Source organism: Garra rufa, chromosome 12 (assembly GCF_049309525.1).
Source record: "Garra rufa chromosome 12, GarRuf1.0, whole genome shotgun sequence".
In the NCBI taxonomy this organism is placed as follows: domain Eukaryota; kingdom Metazoa; phylum Chordata; class Actinopteri; order Cypriniformes; family Cyprinidae; genus Garra; species Garra rufa.
This window is the reverse complement of record NC_133372.1, coordinates 47,138,255-47,157,600: the sequence shown is the minus strand read 5'-3', so window position 1 is coordinate 47,157,600 and position 19,346 is coordinate 47,138,255. Positions and strand designations below refer to the sequence as shown.

Sequence of the window (19,346 nt, the reverse complement as noted above, 5' to 3'; positions counted from 1 at the left end):
AAATCAGATTGGAGAGGACTCATCTGGTTTTCGCAGTCTTGCGTCGGTGGCCGTCTAGGTGATGGGGTCTTCACTGATGATCTGTCTCTGGGGCTCATCTAGTTGATGTGAACACCTTGTCTTCCTCTTCCATCTGTCCAGATGGCTTTGAATGTTGTGCAGGTTTGATGGTTTTGGGTGGCATTTTGTCCCAGCGAACTTTAAAGTGGTTTTCCAAACGCTTATATCAGTTCTAGCCTTTGAGAATTCAAATGAACATTCAGTAGCGAGCCCGATTCACGCGACTTAGCTGCACGCCATAACCGGAAGTCCCGCACACTGCATTTTACTTCACCACTGAACAGCCATGAAGTTACAATAGCACACGAATGATCCAACTCCTTAAAACAAGCTACAGGTGTCAAGAATCACAGAGGAACTTTTCCTTTTCAGCAATGGGATCAAAGTTACTGGCCTTAGTTCAGTGAATCGGCCCACCCTCTGTGTTCATCCCCTCTAGTGGCCCTCCATATGGGCAATGCTGCATAATTGGGTCAACAGTGTGTACCTGCCTTGGCTGTTTCTCTTATATGACTGACAGGTGCTTTATGATCAATTTGCCTCACTTTTAAACCTCTGAAAAGTGGAGTATTGCCATATTGTGGTGCAAGTTTGGCTCTTAAAACAAACTTAAGGGAAGGGTGTCTAGAAGACCTTTTGAGAACAAATTGTGAACCAAAACAGGTCCAATGGTTGATGCACCAAATGACTGAAGGTAGATTGAGTCACAATTGATCTTAACATAGCAAATAAACGAGCAACTTCAGGTAGCGTGGCATGAAACACTGAGACAGTGTAAGGTTCTACATGGTTTATTAAAGACGGCTCAATCATACAACCAATCTCACTTCTCCACTGGAAACAGTTTGTCCAATAGTGGAGGTCCTCACAGCAACATCTCTTCCTAAAAAGGAGAACAAGTAGTGAGAAAGGCCACGACTAAGTCACAAATCAAGTGAAAATAGTTACTGCGTGCACTTACTCTTCCTGCCACAGCTTTGCTCACAGGAGCCAGAAGAGGGATGGCACACCTCTGTACTGCAATGGATGAAGACCTGAAAGAGAAAAGGGTTAAGCCATAGAATCCATTAAAGAGTAATATTAGGGGTTCAGGAAGAGCTGAGAGCATACGGTTTCCTGCAGAGGAGCTAGTGATGCTGGATCAACAAACGTGAACATCTTGACAACGAAGCGCTTGTAGTGGGTTGGGAACTGAAGACCAGAGGCTCCAGTCACAGGAACCAGTGCGGTCAGGTAACGGTCATCATAGTAAGGGCATCTGAAGAGGAAACAGGCAGTTAGAGAGTTCCTCACAGCAGACTAGCTGGATAAAGACTGGCTGTAGACTCACCCATCAATCAGAAGATCCCACTGGGGTAGACTGAATGGACTGGGGGTTGATGTCGCCCAACAACGTCCCAGCATCAGGACAAGGTTGGGGTCAGTCCTCTCCAGAATGCGCACCTCAACATACACAGGCTCTCGCAGGACTTTCGTGACGGGATAATCAGCAGCACCGTAGTAGGACGTGTAGGCCTCATCCCCTGAGGAACACTGGGGTTTAACCACAGTCTACTGCAACCTGGACTTTAAGACTGAAGACAAGTCTTACCTTCTGCGCAACCTTTGGTGACACATTGGCCATTGGCCAGTCTAAGCTCCACTCTGAGAGGTCCAGGAGCAGCTACTGGTGGAGGTGCAGGAACACTGTTGACCTCCACAACCAGAGCTTCCACAGCAGTACCAGAGTACCTACACTGGAAGAGAAGCCTGGACAACAAACGGTCAACTTGTAGAGTTTGTCAGAGATGGTACTTAAGATAAAGGGTATGAGTCACCTACTCAAAATGGCTGTCTCTCGTGATGGAACCAAACGGACCAACGCCTACTTCATACGAGGAGGTCATTCTGTTTTCATACACCACATATCCACTGTCCTCCTGCAAATATGAACACTGTTGGCATCCAGTCCATCATAAGCCATGCAGAATAAAGCCAGAAACATCTCCTCACCATCATGCTCGTGCCACATGCGGTGACAGGGAACTGGTATATAGCAAAGAAAGGTGTAGAGTCCACAGGAGCGCAAGGTGGTTCACTTCCACCCACTAGACGGACCGAATCCAGACTCAGTCGAGGCAGCGTTACATCTCTAGCCACCACTACCACAAACTGACCATCTCTAATACACTGGACAGTCACTGGAATGACATACAAGAGTAGATTAATGTTGGTAACAAACACTAACCAAATTTCAACAAATGAGATTTGAAACTCTTACCTGCTTTCCCATAGTAACACTGTTGTCCATTAAAGCAGCAGTTGATAGCCTCACACTCAGCACCACTGATACCAGGTTGTCCACATTGGATCTGCTCATAATCAGCTACAGCACATTTGTCAACAGGCTCGGCCTTCACTGGCTGCTGAAACTGAAACTTCTGAGGAACCTGCTGGGCAGATTGTTGTTGAGCTGACTGTTGAAACCGATGGTCAGACGGCTGGAACATCAGAGCTTGAGGATTCTGAGCTGGAAAACCCATTTGAGGAAGAGCACTGCAAAAAGAAATAGCCAAAACACATAGTGTTTGGAAATAACATAAATGCCACTTTCCTGCCATTACTAAACAACTGAGCATAGCTTCAGGAGGCCTTGGACTGCTATTTATACTCTGCAAATGAATAGTCGTTATCAACCACACCCCCTTTAATCAAGAACCATTACAGCTGCTCTGACTAATTAACTTTAACTTCACATTTGATTGGATGTTCTTGAACAACAGTGGCTGCATCTTAGTATTTTTGTCTTGATTCTAGTGAAAATTTCTACAAATTCCTAAGTTAAGATGCATTTAAAATGCATCTTGATTTTAAAATATTTTATACTTTATACTTACCCCATTGCCAGATAATTTTAACTGTTTCCAGGGAGAAAAAACTAAATTAAGTGCATTTTGCAAAAAACAAGATTAAATATCTTAAATACATCTTATGGGCAAAAACGCTGTTTTTTCATGCAGCTGTGAAGTTTGAGATTTAGGCCTTTTTGGTTTTTCAGAAAACAGCCAAACATCACTGTTAAGTGTTTCGTTTATAGCACTTTATCTATTTGTATCAATAGATTTCAATTACAATACATATTTTTAAGGCCAAGAGTTTTTTTCTCCTACACTGAGCCATAAATCTCCACTTCAGCAGCACTTACACACACCACACTTTACATTTGTATTCTGTCTATATCCTGAAGGTTTTTACACAGGGATTTGTTCATATTAGCTTGATTTTATACATTTTCACCCCAAAATGGTAAGAAATACATGTTTTTTGTCTGTTCAAAGTTTTTTCCTGAATTATGGAGTAATGAAATGATATACCCCAAATTCCCTCTGTAAAAGCATTTGACACTAATATGTCAAAAAATTAAACAAGAATTTTGAAACTGACTTCATCCAGTGTTTAGATTTCTGTACTAGAAATGTATGCAAATAAACACATATTTCATATTATCAATGTAATCGATCAACTGGGTCAGTAAGGCGATAACTATTAGTTGTTGTTTTTTTACCCTATTCACTGGCAGTGTCTCGCCTTAATTTAAGAATTTTTAGAAATTTTGACTAGAAACAAGATAAAAATACTAAGATAAGCCTTTTTTTTTTCTTTTTTAAAAGATAGCCATCTCATGGGGGGTGGTGCAGATGTACATGATTATTGTCAAATGCTCATTAATATTCTTAAGGGATAACTATGAATATGTACGAGTTCAGAAAAACTGGATTCAATAAAACAAAGAATTTTAAATAAGAGTACTGTTTTTTTTTTACGTACTTGAATTTAACATGTCGAGCCGGAGGAGAGCGAACCGGAGCCGCTGCGCACGCACCCCGCGATCGTTATGTCCATCCACTGCACACATGCTCCAGAGCACACTGCATTTTTTTTTTTTTTTTTTTTTTTTTCAAAATATATTTATTTGCATTTGTTTTAAACACATAATACATTTAAATAAAAGAAAAAAGCACATACATAAGTAAGAGAACCTTACAGAGCTTCAAAAACCACCCACCCCAAGAGAGAAAATAAAATAAATAAATTAACAATAAAAAAAAAATAAAATAAATAAAATAAAATATTCAACAAATACACAAACAATTCTCACTAGTTTCCGTACACCAGCATTCACAGCCATCCATTTTACAGTTTAACTTTTACCTTTTCTGAGTATTTAGTTCTTTTTTAGGAGAGATCACATTATGTAATGGAGATACCCAATACAAAGAGATGAATGTTGAATATTAGTCGTCCACTGCTGTCAAGTCCTCTTGGTTACAATAGCATAAAAATGGAGTCCAAATATTGTAAAAGTCTTTAAGTTTCCCTTTAACTGCATAAGTCAGTTTTTCCATGGCGAGGTTGTTAGTCATTTCTTTAATCCAAAGGATAGAGGAAGGACCTTGTATCTCCTTCCATTTTAAAGCAATAACCCGTTTGGCCTGAAGCAAGCTAAAGTCAATTAGTTTGCGTTTATTGGTGTTCACCACAAAATTTACTGGATAATATATATGAAATAAACAGAGTTTGGGATCGCAAGGAACATTTTCTTCAGTCAGTTTACCAATCATAACCAGAATACTCTTCCAAAATGTTTGAATCTCAATACACTCCCAGTTTTTTCTCATAACTGTGAGATATAAACTCACAATTGCGAGACATAAAGTCAGAATTATGAGATGTAATTGTGAGTTAGAAATCCAGTTCTCAGGAGAAAAAAAGACTGGTGTTCACAGAATTATCAGTTTATATCATAATTCTGACTTTATAACTCACAATTGCGAGTTTATATCTCATAATTCTGAGAAAAAAGTCAGGATTGGAAAATACAAGGTTGAAATTGTGAGAAAAAAGTCAGAATTGCGAGTTTAGGCTATATCATGCAATTGTGACTTTTTTTCTTAGAATTGCAAGTTTTATCATGTAATTTTGACATTATAACTCGCAATTGTGAGATAACAAGTTACAATAACCTTTTTTTTTTATTATTCAGTGGCGGACACGGCCTTTCATAGGAAAGTAATGCATTACATTATTTTTTGTTTTATTTTTTTATCACCTGGGCTGGGATTGCTTATTTATTTTTTAAATAAACCCAAAAGCTATATTTTTGGCAACTGTAAGACCCTTTCACAATCCTCAGGCTGAACGAAGCGCACTTAACTTAGACATTTTGCTGTAAATTTACAAATAATATTTATTAAAACTTATTTATTATTATTATTTTATTTTAAACTTCATTGCAGAAAACTATTTCATAAAAATATGAACATGTTTCTGACAATTATTGTTCTGAACTAAAAAGCAAGCATTTATGAATCAAAAGCTGATGTATACGCCATGACACAACTTACCCCTGTGACAACTAGCCCCGGCCTGTCAGTCAAGTACAGGAATCAGTCACTGAAGAACAAACTAATTAACATCATCCATCAGTCTGATTGATTAGAGACTAAATAAACGCATGTAACACACACCAGGGTTTAAAAAAAAACAGCACAAAAATAAACATAAAAGACTTTTATGTTTGAAATAAAATCAACTTTTAAAATATTAAATATATTAAAAATATTAAATATATATTAAATATATTAAAAATATTAAAACACACACACATTGATATTGACACGCGCGTGCACGCGCTCCTTCGTCATTCGTGTTTCCCGCCGAATAATGGCTGATCTCAGGTAAAGTGTTCAGCTGTAACGTTACTTCTAAAAAAGGATGAGTAAATTCCAATCTGATCAGAGATCGCGTAATTGTCTTTAAGGTTTGATAACCAATTGTTTAGCTCGTTTTTTGGGTTCTCCGAAACGTTTATTAACGCTAGTTTGACTGAACATCGTTCTGACAGGACAGAAATCAGCCGTTAAACGACAGACCGAGAGTCTAAATGCGACTCCTCGGGCCACATTACATTAAAATAATGAAGTATAAGCTGATAATGATCTTACATGCCTGTTTGTTGTTCAGAAAGCAGGATTTTCCTCTGAATGACGCGCTTCAGGAGGTTGTGCAGCAGGGGGCGACATGCGCGCGACAGCTGAGAGACGCGCAGCGCGAGCTGGACACACTACAGGTGCGCGCGCACTGATGCCTTCACATTCACATTCAAATATGTGACCCTGGACCACAAAACCAGTCACAAGGGTCAGTTTTTGGAAATTGAGATTTATATATCATCTGAAAGTTGAATAAACAAGCTTTGCATTGATGTATATATCATATATTTGTGATAAGAAATATCTTCATGGAACATGATCTTTACTTATATTATAAAATCAATAATTTTGACCCATACAATGTATTTTGGCTACTGCTACAAATATACCCATGCTACTTAAGACTGGGTTTGTTGTCCAGGGTCACATTTGTTCTCACAAAGAACATTAAAAGTCATAATTCAGACGTAAATAGTCATAATTATGATATACCACAATGACATTAAAAATCATAAATTAAAATTAGAAGTTGACTTACCAAGCCAAAATTTACATAAAAAGTAAATTATGACATAAAAACTCATAATTATGATATAAAGTTGAAATTATGGCATATAAAGCCATATTTTCTTACATAAAGTGACATAATTGTGACATAAAAAGTTGAGATTATGACATAAAAAGCAATAATGATTACAAAAAAAATACTTTAAAAGTTTAAATTGACATACCAAGCTGAATTTTATGAAAAGAGTCAAAATTATGGCATAAAATGTAACAATTGTGACATACTATGTGATGATTATGGCACAAAAAGTCATATTTATGAGATAAAAAGTTATGATTTTGATCAATTATGATTTAAAAAGTCAAAATTATGACACGCTAAAATAAAAATTCCCTTGACTTTTCATCTCATAATTCGACTTCCATCAGAATCAGCTGTTCCTGATGTTCAGGTGTTTGTTTCCTCATCAGGCATCTCTTCTGCAGCTGGATCAGAGCCGTGAATCTGTGTGTTCTCAAGTGAAGCTGAAGGAGAAGATCCTCACTGCTCTTCACTACGATATGGAGCATCTTCAGCGCAGCGTCAGCCGTCTGGACGCACAGATCCACACCATCCTCCTGGAGAACCTGGAGCTCAGGACCTCAGTGGAGGAGCAGCAGGAGCGCTCCGGCTCTCAGATGATGGCGTTCAGCTCGTACCGCAGCCGCGTGAGCCGCTACAGGACGGCCGTGGGTCTGCAGGAGAGTCGAGCGCACCTCCATCAGGAGCTCCAGCAGAAGCAGCAGGAGGCTGAAGGGCTGAGACACGCTCTGGAGGAGCTGAAGACGGACCTCCAGAAACCAGACGCCAGTGCCGTCCGACAGACGCAGGTCTGGCTCTCACCGCCGAGACGCTCCTCACGTGTGACCGTTTGAGACGCCTCACCTGTGCTCTCATCCTTACAGAAGGAACTCGACGATCTTAAGGCGAACATTCGTGCAGCCAGACAGACCGTGATGGAGAGAAAAGCCTATCTGGAGAACCAACAGCAAACACAGATACAGCTGAGGAGAGAGATCGAGGTAAACACAGCCAATCTGTAAACCACCAGCTTCACAGCAATAAACAGAAAAACAACAGTGTTAATGGTGCACAACTCATCACTCGTGACACAAATACAGTTTTAGCTGTAAAGCAGCTCCACAGAAGAACCCAGTGGGTCTCAAAAAAGCATTGATTCACCCTTACACAAATAAGAACATAAAGAAATTCTGTAATTGCTAAATTCATTACATTAAACATGACATGCACTGCAAAAAATGTCCAATTCAATATTCAGACATCCTTGAATCAAGATGCAAAATGAAGTGAGTTTATGATTAGAACAAGAAATAAATATCTGTCAGTGGAGAATGAAAATTTGCTTCCCCTTGAATTCAGTTGATCTTTTTGACTATTTGCAGATATTTGTTCTTGTTTTAATCATAAACTCACTTTCTCATTAAACAAAACTTCATAAGTAATTTAGTTTTTCCAAATAAATGTATCTTGATTTAAGAATCTTTAGACATTTGCACTGAAAAACAAGACGAAAACACTAAAGACTAGCACTTTTTGCAGTGTGATCAGAAGGTACAGTAAAAGTTGTTTCCGTATTTTAGCATTTGTGAGCAGAGATATGTATTGTCTTCCATTCATTTTATTCCTTAAATTGTCTTTACTTGCCCTTTAAACGGTATTATAACCATAGTTCACTCAAAAATTAACATTTTGTCATCATTTACCCATCTTTTTGTATTTCTAAAACTGTATGATTTTCGTTTTTCTGCTTATCACCCACAAAAAGATATTTTAAAGAATGCAATTAACTAAAGCGCTGAGCTAACCTAACTCATAAAGGTCAAGATGAGTAAATGATGACAAAACTATTTAAAGGACTACTCCACTTTCAGAATAAAAATCACAGAATAATGTCATCAAAGATATTCATGTCTTTCTTTCTTCAGTCGCAAAGAAATAGTTTTTTGATGAAAACATTCCAGGATTTTTCTCCATATAGTGGACTTCAGTGGTGCTCAACAGATTGAAGGGTAAAAATGCAGTTTCAGTGCAGCATCTAAACGATCAGTCATCTTCTTAAATAAATCAATAGTTATAACCTCAAATACTTGCATCGTCTAGCTCTGTGATGTGCATGCATACTTCAAAATCATCGCTGTTTTACCTTTTTTTTGTAAAGAGTGTTTGACCTTTATTGCACGTTCACGTTGTAAACACTGCACTGTAAAACGTTTTCACCAGTTTCAGCTTAAAATATTACGTTTAGCAGCTGCCTTAAGATTTTAAGTCATTTCAACTCATTTTTATTGTAATAAGTTAAAATGACTTGTAGTTTTAAGCTGATTTAACTTAAAAACTTAAGGCAGCTGCTGAACTTAGGTTTTTAAGTTGAATCTGGTGAAAACTTTTTACAGTGTGGGTCATTACTACTTTTGACGTTCCCTAACTGTCTTAAACTGGATTGCACAGAGTATGCATGCACATTGCAGAGCTAAACAAGATAAAAAGTATATAAATTGCATATTTTTTCACTAGCTAAGACCATTATTCCTCAACTGGGAATGTGTAGAGCCCTTTGAAGCTGCATTGAAACTGCTTTTTTTAACCTTCAATCCATTGAAGTCCACTATATGGAGAAAATCCTGGAATGTTTTTTCTCAACAATGTAATTTCTTTGTGACTGCAGAAAGAAAGACATGAATATCAGGAAATGTTTAATTTGGAATTGGACTAATCCTTTAAGTTCTAAGCTCTCCTTCACCAAACCTGCAGAAGGCTGAGATGTTGATGTTTGTTGGTCAGACTCAGGAGCGCAGATGCGAGGACATCGTGAAGCGTCTGCGCTGTCAGCTGAAGAAGGCTCAGTCCAGTCAGAGACAGCTGCGCAGAGACGTCACACACCTGCAGACGCAGCTGGAGGAGCTCAGGAGTCAGCTGGATGAAGATCAGAGCAGCTCATGATCATCTCTGCTGTTTAAGAGAATGAGTTCATGTTCCGTTGGGATCCTAACCTGTGATCTGAAATGTTATTAGTTTTCTATCAACATGTTTGTGGTGTAAGCTGCACCAGTTCAGTCCTGCAGTGTTGGATGTTGGCAGCTGCCTCTGAACGCAGCAAACACTGGAACAGACGCGTGTTTGTGTTGGTCAGATTCATACGGGTTAAATGAGGTTCTAGTTCAGCTGCTTTGAAAGAGCGTCTGTGTGAAAGTGTGTGTCGTTTCCATCCGAGAGCAGCTTCAGGATCAATCCTGCAGAACCACAGAGAAACACCTTCTGAGAGAAAATGAGAATTCAGAGATTTACAGAAATTAAACTAATACTATTCAACCGGTTAGTAGTTCAACACTCTCATGTTTCTCTATCAGTCTGATAAACCAGATTTACATAATAACATAATAAAATTGAACCAACTAGGACTTTTAATACTTTGCAATACAGTGTGATTTACTTCAATGGCAGGCCATCTAAATAGTTAATGTCGTGTATAAAGTGAACACAGAATGATTAATATTACCATATATCTCACATCTAAACAAATATATTCATGTATAATCAATCAAAGTAGATCAATGCTGTCAATGTCTTTCATCTGGACTGTTCAGCTAGTTAGGGTGGGTTAGTTTCAGGGTTTAGTACAGAGAAAAATAAATAGGTATAGCTTCTTTCACAACAACTTACCTTTGAGAACAGGACCTGAGAGAGAACAGGACAAACATGCAGGGACTAGAGGACTTAAAGAAGTTGTTTACAGGTAATGTACTCACCCCCTTGTCATCCAAGATGTTCATGTCTTTCTTTCTTCAGTCGTAAAGAACTTTTTTTTTTTTTTTTTTTTGAGGAAAATATTTCAGGATTTCTCTCCATATAGTGGACATCTATGGTGCCCCGAGTTTGAACTTCCAAAATGCAGTTTAAATGCAGCTTCAAAGGACTCTAAACGATCCCAGCCGAGGAAGAAGAGTCTTATCTAGCGAAACAATCTGTCATTTTCTAAACAAATTGACAATTTGTACACTTTTTAACCTCAAATGCTGGTCTTGTCTAGCTCTGGGTGAACTGTGTTCCGGTTCAAGACAGTTAGGCTATGTCAAAAAAACTCTCATTACATCGCTGCAGAAGTTCCGACCCAGTGTTAACAAACTGAGCATAAAAAGCCCTTTACCAAAAAAAAGGCAAAACAGCAACCTAGGATGATTTTGAAGTTGGAGGAGAAAATGAGATGAGAGTTTTTCGACATACCCTAACTAACTGTCTTGAACTGGAATACACAGAGTACACGCAGAGCTAGACAAGACAAGCATTTGAGGTTAAAAAGTATATAAACTGCAATTTATTTTCACTGGATAAGACCCTTTTTCCTCAGTTAGGATCGTTTAGAGTCCTTTGAAGCTGCATTTAAACTGCATTTTGGAAGTTCAAACTCAGGGCACCATAGAAGTCCACTATATGGAGAGAAATCCTGAAAAGTTTTCCTCAAAAAACATAATTTTTTATCGGCTGAAGAAATCTTAAATGAGTAAATTTAAACAGTAAATAGTAAATAAATTTTTGTTCTGGAAGGGAACATTAACCAGACTAGTAAACACTGAGAATCAGTCCAGTGAAGCACAACATGTGACAGGAACTGGAAACAAAACTTCAAAATAAAAGATGCTTTATAAACAGAATTAAAAAAAAATGTAATCTCTATATGTTTAACACATTTCAAGAGCAGTGAAATATTAAACTTCTAGTGTTCATTCTCAATAGTTGTCCAATACAAACTCCCCAAATGAATATTTAAATGCAGTCATCACGTTTTATCAGTAATGCTGAATGTCCAGAATCAGACCTGATCCACTCTGAAATCTGATTGGCTAATAGGAATGTTGCTGATTCACTGTTGAAAATCAGGAATCATTAATATTTTCTGAATCTGCGGTATCAGATTTCTCACTGCTGGGAAACCAGCTCTTTTTCATGGAAATCCCAGCGTTCCCTTTGATCATCTCTGGCCTTCAGATGATGGAGGAGCTGCTGTGCTGAAGGTGAAATGAACAAACAAAAGCAGTGAAGCATCAGAGAGAATCGCTTTCATGATTTGCTGATTGAGGCCAGTTTGACACACATGAGACTCAAACACACACACACACACACACACACACACACACACACACACACACACACACACACACACACACACACACACACACACACACACACACACACACACACACACACACACACACACACAAGGGATCGACCCAGTTTTCCATGTGACCTGAATCCCTGCAGATGAACATGTTCTCATATTCACACCATCAGCAGATAAACCTGAGTTTAACATCTGCTGAACAAACACTCTATGATTTACGTTCAATAAGACTGAAACAAAAACGCTGATGGAGAAAATGTGAGGATAAGGAGAGAGAGAGTGTGAGGCTATAAATAAGGAGCAGCTTCCTGTTGGGATCTGAACAAACAGGAAACACATTTAAGACACACACAGGTTCAGATGCTTGGACTTTCGCTGTCTCACACACACACACACACACACACACACTGAAGTGCTGCTGTTGATTGGCTGTTGTGCAGCAGAGGGGCGGGGCTTAATGTCAAAGGTCACAGCAGAACATAAACACAAACACAGTGAGCCACATGATTCTTCCCTCAATTCATCCAGAGATCACCCACAGACCTTCATCCTGGAGAAACGCAAACATCTTCATCAGTGTGTGTGAGGACTGTGGCACTGATGCATGATGGGTAATGTGTGCATATCACTAGATCATCACAGCTCTCTGATTGATCATCTAGATGGAAAGAATCTTCCTACAGTCCTTTCATCTTCAGGAAGCTCAAACACAATGAACAAACACTGAGATCATGACCTCATTCACAATGAACCTTCTTCATCTGTTCCAGTGACATCATCATCATCATCATCATCATCATCACACATTAACCTTGTAAAGCTACTGCATCTTATTCGATATGCAAATGTCTTCTTAATGATCAATATACCCCCGGTTTCACAGACAAGGCTTAAGCAAAGTCATAGACTAAAATGTAAGTATAAGCTGTTTCAACTGAAAGAAACTTTGGTACTTTTGACACTGACTGATCTTAAAATATATCAGTGCCTTTGTTTTGTCTCAAGATGCACAATAGTAATGTTTTTACTAAGCACGTTTATAAAAATTACTTATATGTTCTAATTGAACTATGGCCTAATCCTGGTTTAGTCTTAGCCCTGTCTGTGAAACTGGGCCATAATGTTTTACATACAATCTACTTGATCCTTCTGTCGTCTGATTGATAGTTTAGCATCCAGTGAAAGTTCTTTTAGTGTAATTGTACAAATGTCCACTTTCAGGTGGGGGGGTGTTCCATAAACCAAGTTTACCAAATAAGTCAGGCTTATTTCAGTTAGTCTGACTTATTGTCACTTGATTGAGCTCAAAATAAGTCAGACTAATTGAAATAAGCCTGACTTATTTGGTAAACTTGGTTTATGGAACACCCCCCTGGTGCTTTACGTGTCTTTTTGTTGTCAAATCTTGACTGATTTTTATCAGGTAAATAATAATGATTCAAATGATTCACAAACCCTCTGAACCCTCAAATTTGATTCAAAAGAATCGCGCCCTGCACTCCGGAGTACTGGTCTAAATAATGATTTATGAATCATAATTTCATAATCATTTGTTTCAGATCAGAACTTCGGATCAAGTTTGCAAATCATTTCGCAAATTAAAACAATCGCGACCTGCACTCCAAAGTTCCGATTTGAATCAAAAGATTCATAAAACCTCTGAGTTCCGATCTAAATCAAAAGATTCGCAACTGAATAATGATTCACGAACCATGATTTGAGATTAGGACTCGAATCGCGAATCGTTTAATTCGCAAACCCAATCCGAAGTCCTGATTTAAAACAAATGATTCGCCATACGGGATCCAATTGGAGCGCTTCAAAACAGTCAATTATTTAGCGACGCAATGATTCGGTGTTTCAAAAAGCTCCGCTTCACCCATCACTATATAAGTGCTTTTTAAACTCATTATAAATGATGTTGAAATCTGAAAATGAATGGCTCTTTTAATTCGATCTGGTTTTTGCTAGTGAATCGCTTGAACTAAATGATTAAAGCCTGACTTTTTTTTTTTTTAAATATCTATATTTTCATTCCAAAGATCCAACACAAATTGAGGTGAGGTAAGCGGTTTACTGCTAACTAGTGAAACACTCCATTAATATGACCAGCTGCAGCTCAAAACACACGTTAGATGTTCACATTGTGCATTATGATGGAGTTTGTAGCTTAATTCATTAGATTTGAAATAGTTTGAGCTGCAGTTCAGTTGCTGAGGAAACCTTGAAAGCCTTTCAGTCATCTCATACCATTCAACTCAATCTAACATTTATCAGTATATACTCTAATAAATCTTTGAAAGTGATCATGAGTATTGTAATGTTTAAAGCAGTGCTGAAAAAGGCCAGGGCTACATAAGCTCAACTTACTTCATAGATACATTCTTTTAATAATTCAAACACCTTTCAAGTACCTCTTCAGGAATATTGATCATTTCAAGGGTTTTCCAGGCCTTGCATTTCAAAGAGTCAAATTCAAGTACTTAAAGAATCTTGTAGGAACCATGTTACAAGCATCTGAATTCCATCACATAAATATCAACATCTGCAGCAAATTTATATTTTAGCTCAGTTCAATTCTGAATAAAATGGAGCTCTTTTTCCTCCATATTCCCACTATATCAGACTATATGAGCCATAAAAGAAAGATGCTCAAATATGAATGTAAATGAGCTGATGGTGAGCATTTTACAAACAGATGGAAGGTCTTGTGTTGATGAAGATTCAGAATGTCCATCTGTAGAAGACTGACTAACTAAATGAATCATTTCATAACAGAGAGTGAGTCAGTGGTCAGAGGACTAAAGTTAACTTGTCTTTATGTCTAGATTTAGTTGCCTAGCAACATCTTTCACCCGCATCCATACGAAACACACTCTGATCTTATAAACACATAAAACACACTGCTCAGAATATAATATCAATATACTGCTGGACTAGGATGATTAGGATGAGTTTGTTTGTTCATCACATTTGTAGAAATGTCTGACCAATGGATCCTCTGGAGTGAATGGGTGCCGTCAGAATGAGAGTCCAAACAGCTGATAAAAACATCACAATAATCCACAGCACTCCAGTCCATCAGTTAACATCTTGAAGAGACAAAAACTCAAACAAATCCATCATGAAGATGTTTTTAACTCAAATACAAGTCTATAATCTATAATAACACTTCCTCCAGTGAAAAATGTCATCTCCTGTTGTCTCTCACATCAAAATCCAGCCACATATTTGTTTAGAGCTGTATTGGCTTATAAACGGTGCTTGATCTGTGCAGATTTCTCTCCTGATTCAGACCAGACCACTTTTCACTGGAGGAAGCGTTATTATGGATTACAGACTCAATGTATTTTAGTTAAAAATGTCTTCATGATGGATCTTTTGTCTTCTCCAGATGTTAACTGATGGACTGGAGTGGTGTGGATTATTGTTCTGTTTTTATCAGCTGTTTGGACTCTCATTCTGACGGCACCCATTCACTCCAGAGGATCCATTGGTCAGACGTTTCTACAAATGTGATGAACAAACAAACTCATCCTAATCATCCATTTTAGTCATTTTTCTTCAGTTTTGTCTTCTCCAGATGTGAACTGATGGACTGGAGTGTTTTTACCAGCTGTCTGGACTCTACCTAACCTCCGTCTACGACTGGATTCATCTCCATGTGAAGAACGCAGCAGGACACTGGTTTCATTTCCATGTGGTTTATTAAAGTCGATGTGCAACAGTTTAGTGCAACTGCATGACGTCACATTGTTTTGAAGGAAACATGCACATACTGTGAGGTCACGGGTCAAGGGTCACGATCACTGACAGACTGACGCGTGACCAGAGCCGTGGACTGTAAGGCAAATAACTTAATGAGAGCAGAACTCGTTCACGTCCTTCTCGTGAGTCTGAAACCCGATTCACAGTCTGCCTTTCTTTGTACACAACACAGAGGTCAAGGGGTCAGGGGGTCAAAGGTCGCTCACGGCGGCACTCGTTTGGTCTGATTCACGTGTGTCGACTACAAAGTGCTCGTTATGAATTCAATACAGCTAGAGGGACGAAACTAAAAGCCAAACCAATAAAACCAGTAACAAAACCAGCGGCGCGACTGGAAACGTGGTAAAAACACAAGCCGAATGCGGCAACGACAGCACGATTGACGTCACCGGCTCGGATAATACTGACGCGTCCGGTCCGGGTCAGCACCGATTGTCTGAAGCGGGTGACGTTTGCTAAAGCGGCGTCTGTGACGGTGTGCGGTTGGAGACGTCCGGCGGCGGCCGTGTTGATTGTGGAGTCCGTTCACAGTATGGTTCCGTCGGTGGCGTCACGAGAGGTAGAGTTAGGCGGTGGGTCCGGGGCCCGGGTTGGGCGGGAGGGCCGGCGGGGCTCCCGAGGTGGGCGATCCGGTCTGGACCTCCGCCTGGAACTGCGCCAGCTGCTCGGGACTGGCCAGGTTCTTCAGCAGCGTGTTCTCCTGCTCCAGCTGAGAGTTCCTCTCGATCAGCTCCTTGATCTGCTCCTTCAGCACCTCCACCTCCTCACGCACCGCATACATCAGGTGGCTCTTCACCAGGTCCTGCACACGCACACACACACACACACACACACACACGTTACAACAGTACTCACACTCATGTTTATGAAAAAACTCTCTTCTGCTCAACAAGGCTGCATTTAGTTGATCAAAACGCAGGATAAATTGTGAAATATTTTTGTAATTTAAAACAGCTGTTCTCTATGTGAATATCTGTTCAAATGTAATTTATTTCTGTGATCAAAGCTGCATTTTCAGCATCATTACTGCAGTCTTCAGTGTCACATGATCCTTCAGAAATCATTATAATAGACTGATTTGCTGCTCAAGAAACATTTCTGATTAATGAAAAAAAAGGAATTATTCCAAACTTTTGACGACCTGTGTATTAAAATATATTCAATTATAATCAATCTCTAGCAGTAAAAGTCCAAAGAACCTGCAAACATTTACAGAAACATTCTCATGCCTGTTATTTTATATTTTCTGTTTTTGCTTTAGATTGTCATTTTGTTTTCTGTCAATTTTACAGAAATGTGTTTACATCATTTTTATTAATCTGCAAATATCAGTATTATATTTTAACTCATAGTTTTTGCTATTTTGATTTAGATTTAATTTTTGTTCAAGTTTTAGCACTTTTTTATTGTGTTTGGCATGTTTATTAGTTATTACAAAAAGGGTTTAAGCATAAAAACATAAGTTCAACACTGCTTTAAATTATTTTTGTTTTTCAAAAAAAAAAAAAAATTAATTTAATTGCATTTTTGTTTTTGTTTTTCTGAGCAAAAAATAAATATACATTTTCCCTAATTTACAGAAGTAAATCAAAGACACTAATCTGTCATTCAGTGTAACAATCCTGTCAGCCATATTTACAACTAAAATCAATTTATGACATATTAAAAGATAATTTACTTTCACCCCAAATACTAATTAGTTTTTTTATTTGCCAGGATCCTAGGTTTTACCCATCTGTCAGTAAGAATTCTTACTCATTTAAAACACAATAAAATGTAATATGCTCCCTTATTCTTTTATATATTTTCAGTCAGGATAAACATGTTGTTTGAATTTTGACATATTGTTACACTCAATGACAACGTAACATTATTTCAACCAAATTTTGACATTTTATTCTCCAAAAACGATTTGAAACCTTAAGAGCAGACACTTTCCTTACATTTAATGTGTTTCTATGGACATAAAATCACTTTTGTAAATTTCTTTTGATATGGACTACCATCTATTAGTGTTAATTTATTTAGCTTTAGTTATTTTAAACTACACGAAAAAGCTAAATGTTGCCTTTGCAACTAGTTGAAATAAAATACGTTTGTTTTATCAGTTAATGTTTATTTTGTTTCAAGTAATGATTATATTAGTATGTTTTTAGTTTTAGGTAACAACAACATCCCTGCGTCAAGGCTTTTTCTCCACTCACACATTTAATGAGCACTTTCTATCTGGATAAATAATTTAGATCAGAGCTCAGCTAGAGAAATATGTGTATCCCTTATAAAAATCACAGTCGTATAACTCTAGTTTTCAGATGAGCGTGAGAATAGTAGTTCTACAGTCATCTAAAGCGTTCAGTGAGATGCGCAGTGGGTTTGATGGTTTGAGAGATCAGGGTTCTGTATGTAATCTGTAGGTTGTTGGTCTGAGGGCCGCAGAGGAACAGAATGTTCTTCATCCAGAGGGTGGAGCTGCTCGGTTATTCAGGGCATCCGTGTCAGCGTTTGCCTAGCAACAAGCACAGGCTCCAAATAGAGCCGGATCCACAAACAACACAAACACACCGCCGGCGCATTTCAACAAAAACTGACATAAATGATAATTACCTGATCATCTGAACAGCACCTTAATCATAAATAATAACCCTATTATTTCACATGGTGAGCATCTATGAAGGTGAACTGTGGTAAATGAACCATAGCCTGCGTTTTCACATTCTGTTTATCCATGACTGCATTATTAACTCTCCTGTCAGAAGTCTTTGTGTCTGTGCTGGTTCTGTAAAGATGTTGTGAAGCAGAATAATGATCAGACTCACCATGGCTTGCTCGATCTTGTTGTCTATGGCCACAACACTGGCTCCTGAGGAACTGTGGGAAAAAAAACGACAAACACCGATCAGTGTCGTTCATTCATTCATTCATTCGGAGGATGTTGTAAAAGATCTGCATCGACACATGAAGATCCAGTCAATCGAAACCGAAAGGATCCATCAGATGGACGCGAGGGGTTTTCCGGTGCAGCGATCGGTATTACATCACATCACATTCCCTCCCGCCGCACAATCACATCCACAGCGATCAGATTATCGATATCTGACGGTAATATTCACCTGTTATCTAGACTGACGGGTGTCGAGCTCTCAGCGCTCAGAACTGACGACAGAAACGAGATGGAAAAACTCCTCAGCTGACAAACACCGACATCCATCGCCAACGGGTAACATGGAGAATTCATTCTATTCCGCCCATCGAACGCTCCGAATCGCACAAACAGATGAAGAAGCGAATCGAGTCGCGCTGAACGTCACATTCTCGATACTGTGTGATTTATTCCGCGATGCGCCGACGGTTTCGACACAAAGGCGCTCGGAATGAGATTTACAGCGCAGGAGATCCGCAGCCGCTGGCTCATTAGCATAATAAAAGAAGGATGAGCGCACGGCAGCGCCCCATTGGCTGAGAGCGCGGGCTATTTTACTAATCTATGCCAAGCCCCGCCCCCACCTGCTGCGGCTTCTCTCGAACCGGGCCGAACAGAACCGACACTGTTATACAATCGCAGATGGTAATCAAAACACGCTACAAAAGGAAATTCACTATTTAAATACTAACAATCAGTCCTCAGGAAAAAACAGCTTACAGAATATATAAAAATTATGAGTGAGAAAAATAATATGCAGAAAAATAATTCTGAAAAATAGATTAACTGCGCCATCTGTCGTCAACAGATGAATCTTTAATCTGACTCGATTCTAGGTCACATTTACATTTATTCCTTTAGCAGATTTACAAGGGCCACACTTCTTTATATACTGTATAAGCAATACAACTGAAGGAAAATAAATTAATTAGCCAAATTCAC

At 38.6% G+C, this 19,346-nt stretch overlaps 3 protein-coding genes across 6 annotated transcripts in view; 1 reads left to right on the top strand and 2 right to left on the bottom strand.

The window, feature by feature from the left end:
- Nucleotides 1–869: 869 nt before the first annotated feature.
- Nucleotides 870–4,108, bottom strand: LOC141346583 (zona pellucida sperm-binding protein 4-like). Of its 2 annotated transcripts, XM_073851502.1 has the most exons (9): nucleotides 3,868–4,108; nucleotides 2,321–2,595; nucleotides 2,053–2,240; nucleotides 1,882–1,979; nucleotides 1,652–1,809; nucleotides 1,391–1,583; nucleotides 1,171–1,318; nucleotides 1,022–1,094; nucleotides 870–943 (listed from the first exon to the last, which is right to left on the bottom strand). In XM_073851502.1, exons 2-9 carry the CDS (start codon nucleotides 2,580–2,582, stop codon nucleotides 870–872), a joined length of 1,194 nt encoding a protein of 397 aa, XP_073707603.1. In that variant the 5' UTR covers nucleotides 2,583–2,595; nucleotides 3,868–4,108. The 2 variants fall into 2 exon arrangements, with proteins under 2 accessions (XP_073707603.1, XP_073707602.1); XM_073851501.1 differs by lacking the exon at nucleotides 3,868–4,108 and having other exon boundaries at nucleotides 2,321–2,996.
- A 1,655-nt stretch (nucleotides 4,109–5,763) lies between these two features.
- On the top strand, nucleotides 5,764–9,540 carry LOC141347642 (coiled-coil domain-containing protein 122). The gene is made up of 5 exons (XM_073852626.1): nucleotides 5,764–5,777; nucleotides 6,064–6,169; nucleotides 7,011–7,409; nucleotides 7,485–7,601; nucleotides 9,382–9,540. The coding sequence occupies exons 1-5, from the start codon at nucleotides 5,764–5,766 to the stop codon at nucleotides 9,538–9,540; spliced, it is 795 nt and encodes a 264-aa protein (XP_073708727.1).
- Nucleotides 9,541–15,404: 5,864 nt separating this feature from the next.
- LOC141347090 (TSC22 domain family protein 1) overlaps nucleotides 15,405–19,346 on the bottom strand; it is a 21,931-nt gene continuing 17,989 nt past the window's right edge. For 2 of the 3 annotated variants that reach the window (XM_073852071.1, XM_073852073.1), the window contains exons 2-3: nucleotides 18,301–18,352; nucleotides 15,405–16,286 (exon numbers count right to left, since the gene is read on the bottom strand). In XM_073852071.1, coding sequence (XP_073708172.1) covers nucleotides 16,050–16,286; nucleotides 18,301–18,352 — 289 coding nt within the window. In that variant the 3' untranslated portion in view covers nucleotides 15,405–16,049. Of the gene's footprint in view, nucleotides 16,287–18,300; nucleotides 18,353–18,594; nucleotides 18,888–19,346 lie in introns of those variants that run through there. The other variant, XM_073852072.1, reaches the window with a different exon arrangement.